The following is a 21,018-nucleotide window of genomic DNA, read 5'->3' as shown; positions in this document are numbered from 1 at the left end:
CTTAAAAACCTCTTCAAATGTCAAAAAAAGCTTGTTTCATGTGAAATCCGACTCAAAACAATTTGTTTCCAAGACTTTTTCATTTAACAAGATATTCCAGATGTATGGTCTTCAAACAAGTCCCTATATCTGGCTGAAATAGTACTTGTTAGGCAGTTGTGTCTTATATTAAGTGTAATGAGATATTTTGACTAGAAATGAGACAAATATACTTGGTATGACTTTGATTTTTTCCAGTGTAAGAACTAAGATTTTAAGACCAAACCAGTTCAAACCAGCTGACATTACCTGCCGCGCCACCGATTGCACAGATGTCCAATGAGAAAGCGCAGCCCGCCGACCCCTGAGCTCCGTCGTGAGCCTGGAACTCCAGCTGGCTCTCCTGCTTCACCTGCACCTCCATGCCAGGCTGCGAGGTCGCCGCCGCTGCCCCCTGTGCTCCTTTGACCTGCGAGGAGGAAGGGTTCATCCCGTCCTGGGCTTGAGCCGCCACCGTGGGCGGCATGGCCGTCACCGAGACCATGCCGGTCGCCAGGGCAACAGTTGGAGCGGGGTAGATGGCAGTTAGTACCTGAGGAGGAAAGATTTGAGGTTGCTGAAACGTGCCCCGGTTGGTTTTTAAAAGAAAGGGAAAAAAGAACATTTAGAGGTGAAAATGGCCCGAGATGATAAATATTCACACCTAAACTGGAAAAAATGCCCCTCCAAAAATAAGTAAAAAAAACAATTAATACAAGACGTTTTTGCTTGAAATAAGCAAAAAAATCTGCCAATGGAATAATTTTTGTGGGCCTCGGTGAGAATTATCCACCAATATGTGAAGCTTCGTCCAGCCTGGGATGATATTAAGTGTAATGAGATACTCAATGAGACAAATATACTTGGTAAGATTTAGATTTTTTCCAGTGTATGAAGAAGAAAAACGGTCGTCTTTACCTGGCGACCGTTGGTGGCCGCTGTCTGGCCCGGAGGAGTCTGTGATTGACAGCTGAGGGGCGGAGCTGGCGCCAGCAGTGGCTGCTGACCAACGATTGGCTGAACCAGCGTCTGTCCAGCCGGGGCGATGGCGGCGAAGCCCAGAGCTGCCAAAGGTGATGGGAGATACGCGGCGCCTGGCGGCTGCGTGCCGAGCTGGGGCGTTGCCGCGGTAACTCCTGGGCTTGACTGGACATAAGTGATCCTGAACGAAGAGAAACGTGATGAGCATCTGTGGATCTTTGGGGATGTTTGTTTGAAAATGACTCAGACGTGGGTGTCGGCTAGTTTTCTGTCCATAAACTACTCAGTGAGTCAACTCATCATCTCACCTGTAAAGAAAATTACCTCATTTCTACATTCAAAAAGCATCTCTGTCAAGACTGGAAATCATCAGTTATTGTTCCAGGATACAACGGAGAGTCTAAATGTGTTAACATTTACGTTTTCCGACCTCTCCTGGAACCTAAAAAACATCCTTAAAAGTGTCTAAACTGAAGCCTTTGTTTGCTGTCCCTCAGGTGTCGGGCCTGAGTTAGTGACCTGGTGGGCTGGGAGGTCAGAATGACGGTCTGTGGGGGCGCAGTGCCGGGAGCCATCACGGTTGCCACGGAAACAGGAAAGGGGCTCCCAGGATGTACAGCCGCTGCGGCGCTCGGGTGAACGTTGGTCTGCACCATGGGCATGGGAGCGATCTGGATGATCTGAGGAGGGAGGCGCAAAGTTAGGTCCTCATCTCAGTTACACTGGAAAAAATGCCCCTCCAAAAATAAGTAAGAAAAACAACAAATACAAGACGTTTCTGCTTGAAATAAGAAAAAAAAATCTGCAATCTGCATTTCATTTCAAGATTTCTTGAAATAAGATGTGATATTTAGGACTTTTGAGATAAAAGTGATCTTGAAATTAGCTTAAAAACCTCTTCAAATGTAAAAAAAAAAGCTTGTTTCATGTGAAATATGACTCAAACCAAGATGTTTTCAAGACTTTTTCCCTTAACAAGATATTCCAGATGTGTTGTATTAAAACAAGTCCCTATATCTGGCTGAAATAGTACTTGTTAGGCAATTGTGTCTTATATTAAGTGTAATGAGATATTTTGACTAGAAATGAGACAAATATACTTGGCATATTTTTCCAGTGCATTCACACATTTCTCTGTTTCTGCAGTCAGATTGCAGAACAAGCTTGATATTGTGACCGAAACGCGGCTCATTAAGTTGGCGAGTCAGCCCACGGTCACCGTCAAAGCATTTTTATCCGTTTTCATTTAGCATCACAAAATCCCCATCCAAATCCTTTTAAGACAACGCCTGTGCTGCGATTCGGCTGCAACGGTCAACCCGAAGAGAAAGTTAGACACGACAGAATGTTTCAAATGATTTCCGAGACGCTGCACATGTGCAGGCAGCTCACAGGTGCTGCTGCCTTTGATGAAGCAGATTAGAGGCAGGGAGAGAGGCTTTGCTCTTACAAGGAAATGCTTGGGATGTTTGTCCTAAAAGTTGCCAGATTTGCTGCTCCTCTGTAAAAAAAAAAAACATTCCTGAGGGGATCTGAACGGTAACTGAATCTGGTGAATGAGAGAAAATGGACGCGTAGCGTGATCAAAGAGAAGGAAAAATAAGCGTCCAACTCTTTTCTTCTTCTGCGGGTCGTTTGAGACGCTGAGGGAACCAACAGCTTCTGATTCTGAACACCTGCCAAACTAACCCTCCAGCAGATGGCATCCCAGGCCACCACCTATAACTCGGATAGGAGACTACTGGAAAAAATCAAAGTCTTACCAAGTATATTTGGTATTTGCTTTGATATGCAGCAGAGAAGCAAAAAAAAAAGCAGAGACGATGACTACAGAATGTCACTCATGTTTGGGATTTGGGGGTAATGGAGGCGTAAACAATACCTGAAGCTTTTAAATGCTGAATTGGATATAATAACCATGGCAACAGTCCTCCAAAAACACACTGAAATAATTCGGGGTATGCATCTACACTGGAAAAAATCTAAATCTTACCAAGTATATTTGTCTCATTGAGTATCTCATTATACTTAATATAAGACACAACTGCCTAACAAGTACTATTTCAGCCAGATATAGGGACTTGTTTGAAGACAATACATCTGGAATATCTTGTTAAATGAAAAAGTCTTGAAAACAGATTGTTTTGAGTCACATATCATATGAAACAAGCTTTCTTTGACATTTGAAGAGGTTTTTAAGCTAATTTCAAGATCACTTTTATCTCAAAAGTCCCAAATATCACATCTTATTTCAAGAAATCTTGACAAGCCGATTTTCACTAGTTCCATTGGCAGATTTTTTGCTTATTTCAAGCAAAAACGTCTTGTATTTGTTGTTTTTTTACTTAATTTTGGAGGGGCATTTTTTCCAGTGCTCCTACACACCTGTCTCTAGTCATTCGGCCTCAGCTGCTGTCACTTGTCTCAGTCTTTGTCAGATCCATTGCTACTCTGTTAAGTTCTGCTCAGGTTCAGCCCGGCTGTGGCTTTTTGTTTGCTTAAATAAAGTCTCACAATCAATCCGTAACAAAATGTTTCATTTGGAGCGATATAAAAGAGAAAATGAGCAACCTTTTTCCTTTGTAAATGATTTGTATGAGTTTATCGTTGTTTATTAGAGGTTTCAGCATTTTCACCGGCTCAGTCTGCTCGTAACGCTGCCGTTTAAGTCAGAAAACGGCGTCTCTGCTATTCTCACCTTGTTTCCTGTGGCGGGGCCGTTCTGCACAGGAAGAGGCGGAGCCACCAGGGAAATGGAAGGCTGAGGAGGAGTAGACCCTGTTCTCACTGTTGCCATGGGAACCACCATCTTGCTCTGCAAGACTGGCGACTGGGTTTGGACTAATGAGCGAGAGGGAAAGAAACAGAAGCAGAGGGACGGAGAGTTAGATCGTCTGGGCGTGAAGAGCAGACAAATGGAGTCAGAGGAGGAGCGACGGCGGGCGAAGACACACTGATTCAGTCTCTGGAAGAGGGAGCCATTAAAGCATGGGTGGGCGGCGGCACTCATGCCTCCAGTGTTTCTCCCGTCAATCATTAATCTCCAGCTTATATAAGCCAATCAAATCTATTTATAAAAGAGATCTACAGCAAGAAGTAGAAATCATTCTACTCGTGACATCACCAAGAAAAACACTGATCCGTCTCTCTCTGCCAGCCAATCGTTGCTCTCTATCTCACCTCTAGTCCCGGGGCTGAGTCTGATCGCCGCCCCTGACTGCACGCCGTTAGCCAGGGCAGCATTGGCGGGGAGGGAGAGGACGTGCTGGGCGAGCTGAGGGGAGGACGGGCTCTCGGCGGGCAGGACGTACTGCACCTGTGCTAGCGGCTTGGGGCCGGCTGGAAGAGTGAGGGAGGCAGCAGTGGGGGGCAGGTGGGGCTGGAGGACAGGTGGGTGAGAGTGGGTGAGTGGCTGCAGGGGTGGAGGGGTGATGAGCTGCAGCGGCGGGGCGGCGGGGAAGGACCCTCCCAGGACTAGACTAGTGACCAGACTGCTGCCGCCCATGGGGGTGACACTGAGGGGACCGGGGGAGGACGACAGGTACCCACCCCCTGTGATTGGCAGCTGCTGAGCTCCGCCTCCTCCAATCAGAAGAGTGGCTTTGCTATCTGGCGTGAGAGCGGTGGGTCCTTCCGACGACTTGCTGACGACTGGTCGCACCGCGTTGGTCACCACGCTGGGAGCCGTGCGGACACCACCGAGGACCTGGGCCACGGATGCCGAGCCTCCTCCACCTCCTTCCCCTCCACCTGCTGCCGATTCCTCTCTTTTGGGCCCTCCCTCGCTCCCCTCCTCTCCTCCATCCAGACCCATCTTTCTCTTCTTCTCAGCGCCGTCTTCACCTCTTCCTTCTCCTCCTCCTCCTCCTCCTTCTCCGTTCCCTTTAAGTGAGGTGGAGTCAGAGTGAGGGATGGAGGGAGAGGTGGAGGAGGGGAAAGAGGAGCGAGCCACCGGCTGGAAGCCATGCTGGAGGGAAAAACAGAGGCAGAGAGATAAAGCAGGAAGGTTTTTCAACTTGGAGTGAAAAAAAGTTGGGTTTGTTTGGATTAAATGTGTAATTAAAGTGCTAATGAAGGAACCCTCGAAGCCTGTTCACTGTCAAACTGAGCCAAAGGTGTAAAAAAACAGCCAAATCTTATGTATCAGAGGATCAAATCAAATCAAATCAAATTTATTCCCTGGAAAAAATGCCCCTCCATAAGTAAGAAAAACAGCAAATACAAGACGTTTTTGCTTGAAATAAGCAAAAAATATCTGCCAATGGAACCAGTGAAAATCGGCTTGTCAAGATTTCTTGAAATAAGATGTAACATTTGGGACGTGTAATGAGATATTTTGACTAGAAATGAAACAAATATACTTGGTAAGACTTTGATTTTTTCCAGTGTGGATGAGTTTCTCCTGGTCTTTTTGGGAGAGGAAACCTTTCATTGAAACACCTACCTGCCCGTCTGTTTCGTCCTCATCGCTGTCTGTAACTCTCTCTTTGCACTTGAGGTCGATGGAGCCCTCTGGGCACGAGTCCTCTGAGGGTGAGATTTCAAAAGTTTGAGTTTTAATCACGTCGAGGCAAAGGGGCCTTCACACAGAATACACCTGCAAGTGTTCCCCGGAGGCGGTGCGAGACCAGATCAAACCAAACAACTCTGATGTTCGCGATTGGGAAAGGCAGCCTTCAAATTTCCCCCGTCATCGGCTCGCTGCTGCGTTTCAGCACAAAGTGAGGCCTTACGAGATGACACATCTGCTGTTTTTTAGGCGCTTTGACCACCAGCTACTTCAGTGACTCACCCATGACATCATCGTCCCCCTCTTCCTCGCAGATGACCATACGCTCTTCGTCACTTGTCACATCCTCATTGGCGCCGCCTTGGTACAGCGACTGATGCCGGCTGCGAAACAAACCTGCTCCGTCGTCCTGGCAGAGAAAAGAAAAGAGGAGCAAAAGGTTTCAGACATTTTGGGAAATATCCGGGGAAACATGATATATTCTGTTGGATTATAAAGGTTAAACTAAAAGCCCATTTTTAACCCAATAAGATCAAAGTCACCCTTTTACAAAAGCATTCCTGCATCAGTGTTTGCATTTTTTTTTTTAAATATAAGTTAAAACATAGTCAAGTGCCTTTATGAAGGCTTCTTTTCTTTGTTAAGCCACTTAACTCTGACCTGTGAATCATTCAGGCAGGAAAAAGGCTCCTAACTCAAGGGATGAACCAGTGTTGTGTCCAAACAGAACAGACAACTTAGCAAAGAAGCCGTTTTAAACTGGATCTTTAGGCACTTTGTTCCCAGCAGCCTGTCACAGAGACACATCATTTGTTCCCATTTCTTTAGCTGCATCTGTGAAAAACAGCTTCATAGTTTCAACTTTTTTGTACATTTACGTTTAAAACTGCTTTCAGTTACCAAAAGAGTCAAATTAATATAAGAAATTCAGTTTAAAAAAAATCCTAATCCCAAAAAATGAATGTTATCAAGTCTTAAAAGTAGAAAAGTAGGAAAAAAACAGACAATAATAAGAATTATATGTTATTCAACATCAAGAAAAAGTAAATAACATTCAATTTAAAGCTTAAAAAAGGAATATAAGATATAATCTAATGACTAATTATAGAACAATTAATATAAATTAAATGATTAAACTGTTTTATGCCGCGGCCTGGTCGCTCCACGGCACGGCCTGCAGTGTTGTGGAGTAAAAGTGGTAGTAATCGTTGTACTACGAGGGCTTGACCACGGTACTATGCAGCTAAACCAGAGGTGACGACATCACCGCTTGTTGTTTGCATGCTCTGGGCCTTGTCTGGATGAAGTCAACAGCTGTTATCTGTGGATCATGATGATGTATACATTTATTCGCCCCAACGTGCTGTGCACAGCTCTGTGGTAATCCTGTTATAAACTTTAAAGAGGTGCTCGGCACATAAGAAAACAGCTTTAGAAACTATTTGTTCTGGAGGTCATACAGTTTTGAATGCATAAAGCATATAAAGTACAGCACATAAGATGGATTTCTTCTAATCTTATAAAAGTGATCTTGAGCAATAGTTCTCCAGCTTTCTGAAGGTCTTTCAGAGTTTTTCTTTGGACATTTTCTGCTTTTTCACTCATTTTCAGTCCAGTCCTTGTTCCTGACCGTTTTCAGAGGAACTTATTTGTTTATTAACCCTTTTACCTCTGACCTATGAATCATTCAGGCAGGAAAAAGGCTCCTAACTCAAGGGATGAACCAGTGTTGTGTCCACACAGAACAGACAACTCAGCAAAGAAGCCATTTTAAACTGGATCTTCAGGCACTTTGTTCCCAGCAGCCTGTCACAGAGACACATCATTTGTTCCCATTTCTTTAGCTGCATCTGTGAAAAACAGCAAAGATAACACAGTCTGACAGACAGAAAACAGGATTTCTGCAGCAACAAGGTGATTCCCAAAGAGCTGTTAGCTGAAAACTTGGCATATCTCAGCATGGTGTGCAGTGTGTCCTTAAAACATTTGAGGAAACTGCACAAGTGGAGGACAGAAGAAGAAGTGTCAGGCCTAAAGAACTATCTACAGCAGATGAACAGGATCTGAAAGTGATGTCTTTAAGAAAGAGGAAAAAATCCAGCAAAGACCTGACACAGGAGCTGAGAGATGCATCTGGACCTTCAGCTGATCCATCTGCTGTTGGCCCAAGCCTCATCAGAAATGGGCTCCATGGAAGGGTGGCTGTCAAGAAGCCGTTCTTAAGGAAGGGAAACAGGGAGAAAAGGCTGAGCTGTGCCAAAGGACACAAGAAGTGGGCTGAAAATCAGTGGCAGCAGGTCTGATGGAGGGATGAATCCTCCCCAGAGCCCGGAGCTCAACATTACTGAAGCAGTGTGGGATCATGTTGGCAGAGAACGGAACAAAAGGCAGCCCACATCCAAAGAAGAGCTTTGGGATGTCCTTCAAGAAGCCTGGAGAACTATTCCTGAAGACTCCTTAAAGAAAGGACAGAAAGCTCGTCTGAGAGGGTTCAGGCTGTGTTGGAGAAGAAAGGAGCTCAGAGCAGATATTCACTTTAAAGCTCTGTTTCTGCCTCATTTACTGTATTTCTGTAAATAAACAAAGAAATTTGGTTGTTTTTTTTCACAGAACTGTAATAACATGTTTATCAGCAGCACTAAATGAGACACATGCACCTCTCTGGTTCGGAGAAAGGTAGCAACACCACTGTCTCAAAGCAGCAAAGAAGTCGAAAGTGAAACCTTTGAAGATGGAGCCCCCACCACCCACAAACCCTCGATGGTTTTTTTTTTAGCTGCAACAACTCACACAAAGAACCGAGTGAGTCCATTTGATCTGTTTCTGAACAGAGGGCTTTCAGTTGTAGAGTTCAATCAAACGATTGTGAAGTTCACACATCTGCTGTCTGTGGACACATGCACACTCACGCTGGTGCAGGGACGCTTTCATGCATGAGAGGATTCCGGGTACAGGCAGCAATGCTTGTGTGGACACATTTAGCATGATCAAAAGTCTTCTTGAAGGTGTTTGTGATCAAAGCGTTTAGACTAAACTGATGTTTTTCCCTCCTTTAAAGAGCTTGTACTGTGGAGTAAGTGATAACTTGGTGGTAGCTGTTTGCTCTGGAAGGGTTTTAAATCTCTGGAGCCTTTTTTCTGCCTCGGAGCCACAGATTAACAACCTCGTACCTTCTCCAGATCGCTCTCCCGCTCCCTTTTTTCCAGGGTGTGCACGGCGCTTTGGGAAAACGCTCGAGGTCGGGGGTGAGGCCCCCCGACCAGCCCGCCTCGACGCTCCGATCCCCCCGGCCAGGCTGGGCCTCCTACCTTCCCTTCCTGCACCTGGGACTCCGACAGGGCATCTGTGGAGGGCATAACAGAAGAGACTCGCAATGATCGATAAAACTACAGATCAATAAGTTCTTTGTGATGCTTAAACAGGAGAGGGGGGGGGCTTCAGCTGACTAAGGCTGTGTTCGAAACCGCATACTTCACCTACTACTCATACTAACTTTTTGAGTTAGTAAGCGAGAAGTTCCCGGATGCATACTAGATTGGCCGAAATGTTGGGTATGCATCATGAGGTTACTACTTATACTCAAACTACCCAAGATGCAACGTAACGTGATGTCACCGATCGTCATTTCCTGTCAAAACGGCAGTTTCAAGCTAGCTACAACGAGGGTAGGTTCACTTCCTGTTTTCAAAACAAAAGCACCAATTGTATCGTAATGGCTTTCCCTATGATTAAAGGCAACGGGTATTTTATTTTGTGAAAATAACCGGAAGTGCGTTGCTCACTGCGGCTAGCTTTAGTAGCGCCGAATTCGTGGGAACAAAATTGTAAATAGCCGGTATTTTGTCAGATTTTTAGCACGTTGGGGATCTAAACGACTACTTTCTCGCCTGAAAATGTTTCAAATGTTTGTTGCTAAAGTTTACAGAGTTTAGAGCTTAAAGGGGAACTCCGGGGTATTTGAAGCGCATTTCCATTGCTAGAGGTTGTCAAATACTGATAGTAGGACACAGACAGGTGCAAATCTGCGCTCCCTGTGTGGAGATAGCGCTGTTCGCTCAGCCTGTCATGCGAGGCTAATACGTGGTGGCTAAGGGGCAAGTGCTAACCCTTCCACGTAAAACAACAACTTGCAAACTGCAGAAACGTCACACCACTTTATAAACCATCCGACAATAAAGTCACAAGCCTTACCATCAAAACCATATGCATGGTTCTCACATTACTGATATTGGGACGTTACAAAACAACTTTATTAACAGCATGTAACTCACCGGTTAGTTGTACGCTCGCGCATGTGAAAGCCCAAAAGAGTCAATGGACGATAATCACATATACAAAACAATTATCTTCTCTAGAAAAACTGCGTTCAAGTATTTAAAACATTAAAACAATATTACTGGGCATGTATTGTTGTAATGTTTTAAATACTTGAACGCAGTTTTTCTAGAGAAGATAATTGTTTTGTATATGTGATTATCGTCCATCGACTCTTTTGGGCTTTCACATGCGCGAGCGTACAACTAACCGGTGAGTTACATGCTGTTTATAAAGTTGTTTGGTAACGTCCCCATGCCAGTAATGTGAGAACCATGCATATGGTTTTGATGGTAAGGCTTGTGACTTTATTGTCGGATGGTTTATAAAGTGGTGTGACGTTTCTGCTGTGTGCAAGTTGTTGTTTTACGTGGAAGGGTTAGCAGTTGCCCCTTAGCCACCACGTATTAGCCTCGCATGACACGCTGTGCGAACAGCGCGATCTCCACACAGGGAGCGCAGATTTGCACCTGTCTGTGTCCTACTATCAGTATTTGACAACCTCTAGCAATGGAAATGCGCTTCAAATGCCCCGGAGTTCCCCTTTAAGGGAAATCAGCTTCAGGCCGGCTGATTTCGGCTTGGGCAGGAGCATTGCGGGTAAACGCTCTGCATACTGTCTGATCGATGAGTATGCAGAATGGAAGTATGCACTGGAAAAAATAAAAGTCTTACCAAGTATATTTGTCTCATTTCTAGTCAAAATATCTCATTACACTTAATATCAGACACAACTGCCTAACAAGTACTATTTCAGCCAGATATAGGGACTTGTTTGAAGACAATACATCTGGAATATCTTTTTAAATGAAAAAGTCTTGAAAACATCTTGTTTTGAGTCACATATCACATGAAACAAGCTTTCTTTGACATTTGAAGAGGTTTTTAAGCTAATTTCAAGATCACTTTTAACTCAAAAGTTCCAAATATCACATCTTATTTCAAGAAATCTTGACAAGCCGATTTTCACTAGTTCCATTGGCAGATTTTTTTGCTTATTTCAAGCAAAAACGTCTTGTATTTGTTGTTTTTTTACTTATTTTTGGAGGGGCATTTTTTCCAGTGTGCACTTTGCAAGTATGTAGTATGTAGTTTGCGGTTTCGAACACAGCCTCAGTTTCTTCAGTCTTATGAGCAAAATGTTTCGATTGGTTTATTTTCATACCTAATTTCTGCTTAACTTGCTGATTATTCCAGTCGTCACACGCACCTATGCTCTCCGACATGCTCCTCTCCCGCGGCTCCTTCGGGGTCCCGCGGCCCTCGGACAGAGACTTCCTGCGGTCCTTGTTGCACCACTTCCAGTCTGGGTGGGCTCTGAAGTGGGCCTCTTTCACCTGGAGGAGGAGGAGGAGAGGAGAGGTCTGAGATCCTGAGATGCTCAGGAAAGCTACAAACAAGCCCGTGAATCTGCATCTCAAGAGTCACGCCGACTGAAAAATGGTGCAAAACACTCACCTGGAAGGCCAGATCGTGGTACTGCTGCTTCTCATTGGGCCCCAAAGCGTACCACCACTCCCCCAGGATCTTGCTGACTGTCCGGTTGTCCTGGTTGGGATGTCGCTGGTGCACCAGGGCCCGGTGGCGTTTACTGAAGATCATGAATGCATTCATGGGACGGCGGATGTGGTCCTTTTCCCTCTGGTTGGATTTTGGGAGTAAACATTTTGTGGAAAGCTCAAACTCAGCAACCTTTTGTTTGTTCTATCAAATCAAATCAAATTTATTTGTATAGCACATTTCATGTAAAAAACAATTCAAAGTGCTTCACATAAAATAAAAGCATTGCAGCAGGGAGTGGAAGAAGCATTAAAAATACATAAAAGAATATAAAGAGAAACAAATAGAATAATTTAAATGAATTTAAAAACAAGCAACAGTCCAGATAAATTCAAAGATATCGTGCAGATTTCATGCATAGACACGAAAAAGAAAATAAATGTTTTTAACCTTCTCTATCTTTTCCACTAATCTACTGATGACTGTCTGAACTCTGGACTGACCTTCCTTTCTCCGTCCTTGGGCAGGGCACTGAGGGACTGCGTGCGTCTCTTGATGGGTCCGCTGGAAGGCGACGGATCGTTGCCCAAACCGGGGGAAAACCTGCATTCACACACAGAGGAAAGTGAAACTCAGAGTGAGGCTGGGATGGAAAACCAAGGGAGATTCCTGAGTCTGAGGAAAGGAAAGCAGTGGAATTTATGCTCCAGAGCAGCACACAACCAGAACACTGGAAAAAATGAAAATCCAAAAATAAGTAGAAAAACAACAAATACAAGACGTTTTTGCTTGAAATAAGCAAAAACAATCTGCCAATGGAACTAGTGAAAATCGGCTTGTCAAGATTTCTTGAAATAAGATGTGATATTTGGGACTTCTGAGATAAAAGTGATCTTGAAATTAGCTTAAAAACCTCTTCAAATGTAAAAAAAAAGCTTGTTTCATATGATATGTGACTCAAAACAATTTGTTTTCAAGACTTTTTCATTTAACAAGATATTCCAGATGTATTGTCTAAAAACAAGTCCCTATATCTGGCTGAAATAGTACTTGTTAGGCAGTTGTGTCTTATATTAAGTGTAATGAGATATTTTGACTAGAAATGAGACAAATATACTTGGTAAGACTTGGATTTTTTCCAGTGAATAAGACGCTAAGCTACAAAAACTTTGTGTTGTACTGACGACGCGATGACATATTGGACCCTGCAGAAGCACAAATACACCTGAAACTGTCCAAACTTTACAGCGCAGCTTTGGTTTAAGTCAACTCTAATGAAATACAGTCGTGGGAAGCAATAATAATAAAACACCGGCTCTGAACATAATATTTAAAAAGCAACATCAGGAACACATCTGTGGTTCCGTGGAACAAAGTTTGACTTCTGAAGCAGGTTTTCAAACATTCTTTCATAAAAAATTAAGAAACTTTTCAAGAAATAAGAATGAAAAACACTCCCTGCAGGTCCGGAGGAACTTCTGTGTAACATTTACCCGCCTCTTAACTGTCAGCTCAACTTAATATTAAAGCTCAACTGCAGTGCGGCTGCAGCAGGAAGCAGACTCAGGTCTATATTGGACTCAAACGGAGAGATATTTGGTTAATAACGTCTTTAAATTGATCAGAGTTGGTGATCCTGAATGTGACATCACTCCATCTTGCATCATGAAGCTGAATTAGTGAAGTTTTTAAGTTATTTTGATGAATCAAAGCAACGTTTCTTTCATCAGAATTTGTATTTTTGCATTTCCCGAGAAGTCAATAAACTTTACTAAAACCAAAGATAGTGTTATATGTAAGTCATACGTTTAAAGGATGCTGAGATCACTTTCTGTTTCTGTTTCCATTTTCCTTTCATTTACTCTTAAGTTGATGCAGCCACAGTAGAGATGGAGCATGTAATCTACTTAAATGAGTTAATTCCAACGACTAAACCGCCTTCAAATTGTTCCGAGGAAGATTCAACCAGATCTAGAGTAAATGAAAAGGAAAGCCGCCATAAACTGAGTTACGTTTGACATGCTGTTGTGTTACAGGCGTCGATTTTTTTTAGGGCTGGGCGAGTTAACTCGTTATTATCGCGTTAACTCGTTAATTATTTAACGCCGATAAATATTTTATCGCGCATTAACGCAGGTTTTGTTTATTTATTTAAAAAAAATATTTAAAAAATTTTTTGGGGGGCTTTTGTGTCTTTAATGGATGGGAAAGTTCAGAGAGACAGGAAGCAGGGGGCAGAGAGAGGGGGAACGACACGCAGCACAGGGCCGTCAGATGCGGGATTCGAAAAGAAAGTAATCGGCAGATCCACCAAACATGGAGAAGGGTACGGAACTTTTACTCGGCCATTTTCATTTTAAAGTTCTTCCAGACGGCGGAGTCGACAGAACCAAAGTCATCTGTAAACACTGCCAAGTTGAATTGTCTTCTCACCGTAGTAGTTCCAGTCTAAAAATATCACTTAAAGGCAAAACACACAACTGATAGCTGCAAGTCATTCAAGGAAACAGACAGTGGAGCGAGGCTTCTACATAAAAACTACAGAAAGATGCTGATGTTAAAAGTGTGTTTGCACAACAAATGTTATGGCACTTTCATTCATATGGCAGCACATTTAAAATAAAACTAAATGCTAAAAGATATACATTTTGCGTACAAATGCGATTAATCGTGATTAATCATGGAAATCATGTGATTAATTAGATTCAAATTTTTAATCGTTGCCCAGCCCTATCTATATATGTTCATGAGACTTTCTGGGGATCCTAAGTCGCGAAACATTCCATTTTTTGTGGGAAAATTGCTGTCTGTAGAGGCCTGGTAAATGTTTCGCAATGAAGGATGAAATTATTGTAACTCACAAACACAACATCAAACCCTCCACAGATATAAGAACCACCAACAGGAAATCTACCAAATGATCAGTGAATTAACATCTCACAGGATGTAGAAATGAGACGCCACAGAGCAGACACGCAAAGATGTTTGTTAACACGCGTGTTTGTGTCAACATCTCTGGTTGCAGCTTTAAAGGAACATTTGCTCTTTGGCTCCCCCTACATTAAAAACAAACCTCCATCTGAGCCCTGCACACGCACAGCTCTGCTTCTGACTGTCATCCTGAAGAGGCCGACTCAGGTGTGAAAATAGCAAATAGCAACCGAACATTTTTTACACGAGTAGAACTAATTTCCACGTTAGTCTACAACACAACGGAGGAGCTCAGTGAGGTTTTATCTGTGAGACGAAGATAACACTGCTGTTGTAATGTCGTCTTTCCTGTTAGTCGTGATACAGATCTCTGAAGTAAATGTCTGGAGTGTATAAACATGTGTCATTAGTTTTATTACAGGAATCAACCACAGCTTTAATCTCCTCTGATTTACAGCCCACACAGAGCAGAGGGAGATACGATCACGATGGTAATATGTTTACGAATGAAGAGAAAACGTGACAGGACAGGAGAGCTAATCAGATATCACTCACTGATAGCAGCAGAGAAGCTAACTCTGCATCTGTCTGTCATCCAGCAGTAAAATCCAACCTGATGTTTATTCTCGTCCCGTGTCTTCCTCGCACACTTTATCTCTTCTTCCTCACTTCCTCAGATAGCGTTGTCTTGGCTGCATCTGTCACGATATTTTGTTGTGTGCGTCCCCCCCCCCCCCCCCCCCCAGACATCAGTCATGGCAAACATGTGGTGCACTGGAAAAAATGCCCCTCCAAAAATAAGTTAAAAAAACAACAAATAAAGACGTTTTTGCTTGAAATAAGCAAAAAAAATCTGTCAATGGAACTAGTGAAAATCGGCTTGTCAAGATTTCTTGAAATAAGATGTGATATTTAGGACTTTTGAGTTAAAAGTGATCTTGGAATTAGCTTAAAAACCTCTTCAAATGAAAAAAAAAGCTTGTTTCATGTGAAATATGACTCAAAACAATTTGTTTTCAAGACTTTTTCACTTAACAAGATATTCAAGATGAATTGTATTAAAACAAGTCCCTATATCTGGCTGAAATAGTACTTGTGTCTTATATTAAGTGTAATGAGATACTCAATGAGACAAATATACTTGGTAAGATTTAGATTTTTTTCCAGTGTGTTATCTAGTTGTTGCCTTGTACCGTTCAGCAAAACAGTGCGGTCCAAACTGAGGGCACTCCAGGGCAGTTTTAGGCCCGGGGAGGGTGCATAATGAATGTCAGTGTAACAAGTCAGGGATGCACAGATGTTTTGGCCAAAAATTAGCATCGTTTGACATTTAGCTTGTTGACTTGTCTCATCAGCAAATAGAATAACATCAACCAGTGTCTCTAATATTAGTCAGGTGTTTTCCTGGTGGTGTTGCACCAACTTTACCCCAAAACTGACAAGTTTTATTTACATTTATTCACAAAACAATCTTAAAACGAGCATCATTGAGGTTTAACAGGCTAAAAAACAGCTTTTTTTCTTCACACAAATGATTTTTCTTGCATTTTACACACTCGCGCGAAAGAAGCGTTCTGAAAGGCTGAAACACGTCTGTTCAGTCATTTCTCACGATGCATATTTGATTGTTTCGCTGGCGTTAAAAGGAAAATAAATGACAAAGACTATCTGTGTCACCCATCTGCAATCTTTAGAAAAGGAAACGTTTTCTCAGCCTGCGAGCAGCCGACCCGAAAGTCTGAAATGAGTGAACTGTGACTACAAGAATATGGTGGGTTTTTTTTAATGCTTTCACACTGGAAAAAATCAAAATCTTACCAAGTATATTTGTCTCATTGAGTATCTCATTACACTTAATATAAGACACAACTGCCTAACAAGTACTATTTCAGCCAGATATAGGGACTTGTTTTAATACAATACATCTGGAATATCTTGTTAAGTGAAAAGGTCTTGAAAACATCTTGTTTTGAGTCATATTTCACATGAAACAAGCTTTTTTTTTTCATTTGAAGAGGTTTTTAAGCTAATTTCAAGATCACTTTTAACTCAAAAGTCCTAAATATCACATCTTATTTCAAGAAATCTTGACAAGTCGATTTTCACTGGTTCCATTGGCAGATTTTCTTGCTTATTTCAAGCAAAAACGTCTCGTATTTGTTGTTTTTCTTACTTAGTTATGGAGGGACCTTTTTTCCAGTGAATGTCAGCTTTTGTTTAAGCTTTAAGTTAAATAGACTAAAGAAGGAAAAAGGAAAACAGTGACTAATTAAGCCTTAGGAAGCAAGGAAAGGACTAAATCTGGTGGTTTGATTACCAGGGTGTTGGAGAGTCTGTCTGAGGTGAAGTCAGATGGGCTGAATGTTTGAGTCTGTCAACTTTGTATAAACTTTGTTTTTATTAATGCCGCCGGCCGCTTCACAAGGATGCAGAGAGAAAATAGGTGTAACCTCCAACCCATTGTGTTATTGCTTAAACATTTTTTGCTGGCGACGGCAGGCTCTGAGAGCCCAGTGACCCTGAAACATTCGTAACCACACGACCATCCAGACAGCCCGTCTGAGTCACTCTGAAAGAGCAACAACGCTGCCAGATGCAGAGAGGTAACCTGGGTGTGAGAGGAATGAACACGTACAGCACAGCTGCTGCCAGACGCCGATGCAGCTGATAGAAAGCTTTTTTTTTGTTTCTTCTGCTGGAAAAAGGTGGATTTCACCCGTTCAGAGCGCAGAGTCCTGGAGTTTTAAAGCTTTAAACGACACGACAAACGCATCTAATCACAGTTACGAGGTACTTTATACTGAGTCATACCCAGAGAGGAAGCATAACAGATGAGATGTTCGCTCAAAATGAGTTGACACGGTTTAAATGAGGTACGGAAATATGCGGTTTTGCTTTTGTTTTGTTGGGTTTTTTGTACTTTGAAACACTAGAAAGAGCCAAGTTATTCTCAAACAATATGCATTCAGTAAAGATCAATCAGAAAAAAAGGATCATATCATTAAAAACTATGTTTCTATTTGTATCTAACCTCATTCACTGGAAAAAATGCCCCTCCAAAAATAAGTAAAAAAAACAACAAATACAAGACGTTTTTGCTTGAAATAAGCAAAATAAATCTGCCAATGGAACTAGTGAAAATCGGCTTGTCAAGATTTCTTGAAATAGGATGTGATATTTGGGACTTTTGAGATAAAAGTGATCTTGAAATTAGCTTAAAAACCTTTTCAAATGTCATAAAAAGCTTGTTTCATATGATATGGGACTCAAAACTATTTGTTTTCAAGACTTTTTCACTTAACAAGATATTCCAGATGTATTGTCTTCAAACAAGTCCCTATATCTGGCTGAAATAGTACTTGTTAGGCAGTTGTGTCTTATATTAAGTGTAATGAGATATTTTGACTAGAAATGAGACAAATATATTTGGTAAGACTTAGATTTTTTACAGTGTTGTTAAATGAATAGTTAGATTCTTACTACCTTAGAAAGAGCAGCTTATATTTGTGCTTCCAAACCTGCCATAAAAGGAAGGTAGAAGAAGAGTAATGTTCAAGAGGGCATCAGAGAAGAAGAAAGTGGAGGAATTACAGGTTGTGGATGATGTCTTGTGAGAAGTTGGGCTGTAAATGGATGATACTTATCATTTAAATCCAAAACAAGAAGAAACTTTGTGAAAGACGAAAACTCAAAGAGATTCAAAGCGATTTCTAGACGGGCGACGGCAGAAACCGAGAATAAACACGGGTGGAGGTAGAGTAATGCTAACGTTTAGCTGCTGATAGTTGTAGCATGCGATAGTTGTATGAGTTATCAGATATTTTAGAGTTCAGGATGCGAAAGAAAGGCGGAGCGCCGACGCTTTGCCCGACCCGTTTGTTCGTTTTGTTACCACATCTGAAGCCAAAAGGATTTGATGTTTTCTTGTTGTATTCAAAAGAAAATGTGTTTTTCTTATATCGTTATCAAACTGTTAGTTTTTATTTGTACTGAAAAGATTTGGCTTCATGTCTCCAGAAGGAAAAGAGTGTGGATAAAGTGTCATAATTCTTCATTAATATCCTGTAATTATGACTTTTTTAATCACAATTTAGATTTTTGTATCTCAAAATTCTGACTTGATGTCTCAAAATACTTTATTTTGATACTTTATTTATATAAAATACTTAATAATTCTGGTCTAGTTTGTTAAACATCTGAATTATTTTCCAAGAATTGAAAATGTATAGCTCAAAATTCAGACTAAATATCTTAAATTCTGACAAAATATCTCCAAATTCAAACTAAATATCTTAAAATACAAACTAAATATCTCAAAATCTGACTTAACATCTCCAAATTCAGACTAGATATCTCCAAATTCAGACTTAATATCTACAAATTCAGGCTAAATATCTTCAAATTCAGACTAATTATCTCTAATTCAGGCTAAATATCTTCAATTGAGGCTAAATATCTCAAATTCAGACTGAATATCTCAAATTCAGACTAAATATCTTAAATTCTGACAAAACATCTCCAAATTCAGACTTAATATCTACAAATTCAGACTAAATATCTCAAATTCAGGCTCCGGAGTTATAACAGTGTTATAAGGGTTGTTTTAAACTTTAATAAATCAGCAAGTCCAAATGTAAACAGCAGGTGGCTATAAATCAGGTGCCTGACTGAAGCCACCACAGCACGACTTTTACTCTTGAATTTAAATCGAATCTCTTGTTCTCGTGCCTCTTCCTACTCTATCTGCCATCTTTTGGCACTCCTGCCTGTTCTTCTTCTATCCTTCAACATGCATCAAAGACCCGTAATGAACTCTGTTTGAATTCAAAGAGCATCCGGTGTACTTACGGATCATCTATATCACTTTCCGTCTCACTGTCCGCCCCGCCCCTGTCTGAAGGAGGATTGTCATTGGTCGGGGGAGGGCGTGACGGCGAGCCCCTCTCGTGATCCGGAGGGCCCGTCCGCCCGTCGCTCAGCAGGGCCACGCCACAGCGAGGTTCTGAAAGACAAAAGCCCATCTGTTAGGATGTGAAGCTGAAGGTGAGCTCTAAAGGTCACGGCGGTCCTGTCACTACAGGAGTCAGGAACACAGATTAAATATGTGCTGCTTCTCAAAGTCAAGGAGGGATCACTGAAAGCTATGTCTCCAGGACGTCCCAACCAAGGACTGCATCGACTGTATAAATGGATCAGCTCATAAAGCTCTGCAGAAGGCTGATGAGGATCCATTCATTTGAACATTTCCCCCTCCATTTTGCTGCGGCATGGTGTCCGTTTTCCTGTGGAGACGCAGGAATAATGGTCACCTCGCCATTCAAACTCCCCCCGACACCACAGCTAAAGAACTACGGTGACCTCTTCTCCTTCATATCCAAAGGAAAAAGGGCACCTTACCTTTGCAGAATGGACGGGTGAGGCCGCGGGGAGTAACTAGGATTAAACCATAATGATCTTTTCTGTGAAATTTCAAGGCCAGAGTCTCATTCCCACACTTCGCCTGACCACTTGGCCCCGCCAGCTGCTGCCTTTCTTCTATTGAACAAGCAGTCGTGGTCTTCCAGCCCTTCATCCAAGTGTTGGGGCCCCCTGAAGGGCTGATTGTGGTGTTTGAATGCAAAAGGAATCTTTCCTCGCCTAAGAAAGACGGACGCGCTCTTTACTTTGAGAAGCACCAATGGTCTACATATAATGGTGGTTAAACCAACTGTTGATCTCATCTTAAATGCCCAAATATCATTAAATAGGTAACAAAATGGTTCACGATGCCATGAATTCTGTGGTTTGGATTCCTGGTGAGACAAAGAAGGTGAAACAGAGATAAAGGAATCTGATCGCTTCTGTTTCTTTGTCCTTTTGTGTAGATTACACAGAAACACCAAGCTGAATGTCACGAAGCCACCAGAAAAGTTTTGTGATATTCTGGAGCACGGCCAAGAAGAACCTGGACCAATACAGCGGTTTGTTTACATTTTAGAGATTTAACAACTGTTACAGGTCTTAAATAACTAGGAAATAACATCTAAGTATCTAAAATAAGGTTTTAAATGACTGACTGTCTCACACAAACCCAAATGAATCTATGATAACAGTGTTATCAACAATGTGTCTGCGAGTGTGAACACCAACTGTGCTGATCTGGGAAACACTGACTCGGCTGCTGGTTTGTACTCGACTGTTTTGGCGAAACAAGCTGTTTCCTGTCATTATTGTGGGATATACAGCACGTCTTTATAAAACAGATATACTGGGGCGTCGATCGGCTTTCTGGGCCCTAAATATCTTCAAATTCAGGCTAAATATTTTCAAATTCAGGCTACATATCTTCAAATTCAAGCTAAATATCTTCAAATTCAGGCTAAATATCTTCCAATTTAGACTAAATATCTTCCAATTTAGACTAAATATCTCAAATTCAGGCTAAATATCTCAAATTCAGATTAAATATCTCAAATTCAGACTAAATATCTCAAATTCAGACTAAATATCTACAAATTCAGACTATCTTCAAATTCAGGCTATTAATCTACAAATTCAGACTAAATATCTTCAAATTCAGGCTAAATATCCCCAAATTCAGACTAAATATCTACAAATTCAGGCTAAATATCTACAAATTCAGACTAAATATCTTCAAATTTAGGCTAAATATTTTCAAATTCAGATTAAATATCTACAAATTCAGACTATCTTCAAATTCAGGCTATTAATCTACAAATTCAGACTAAATATCTTCAAATTCAGGCTAAATATCCCCAAATTCA

General features: G+C 41.7%; 1 protein-coding gene across 6 annotated transcripts in view; it reads right to left on the bottom strand.

The window, feature by feature from the left end:
- The window catches only part of cica (capicua transcriptional repressor a), a 61,401-nt gene that overhangs the window by 21,448 nt on the left and 18,935 nt on the right, over positions 1–21,018 (bottom strand). For 3 of the 6 annotated variants that reach the window (XM_075449437.1, XM_075449438.1, XM_075449439.1), the window contains exons 5-16: positions 19,103–19,256; positions 11,827–11,926; positions 11,282–11,464; positions 10,989–11,160; positions 8,680–8,852; positions 5,792–5,918; positions 5,444–5,526; positions 4,180–4,966; positions 3,698–3,840; positions 1,519–1,679; positions 937–1,180; positions 289–571 (exon numbers count right to left, since the gene is read on the bottom strand). In XM_075449437.1, the coding sequence (XP_075305552.1) occupies positions 289–571; positions 937–1,180; positions 1,519–1,679; positions 3,698–3,840; positions 4,180–4,966; positions 5,444–5,526; positions 5,792–5,918; positions 8,680–8,852; positions 10,989–11,160; positions 11,282–11,464; positions 11,827–11,926; positions 19,103–19,256 (2,610 nt within the window). The remainder of the gene's footprint in view (positions 1–288; positions 572–936; positions 1,181–1,518; positions 1,680–3,697; positions 3,841–4,179; positions 4,967–5,443; positions 5,527–5,791; positions 5,919–8,679; positions 8,853–10,988; positions 11,161–11,281; positions 11,465–11,826; positions 11,927–19,102; positions 19,257–21,018) is intronic. The other 3 variants (XM_075449441.1, XM_075449440.1, XM_075449442.1) reach the window with 3 other exon arrangements.

The sequence above is a fragment of the Odontesthes bonariensis genome, chromosome 18 (genome assembly GCF_027942865.1).
Source record: "Odontesthes bonariensis isolate fOdoBon6 chromosome 18, fOdoBon6.hap1, whole genome shotgun sequence".
Lineage (NCBI taxonomy): Eukaryota > Metazoa > Chordata > Actinopteri > Atheriniformes > Atherinopsidae > Odontesthes > Odontesthes bonariensis.
This window is presented reverse-complemented; position numbering and strand designations above follow the sequence as displayed.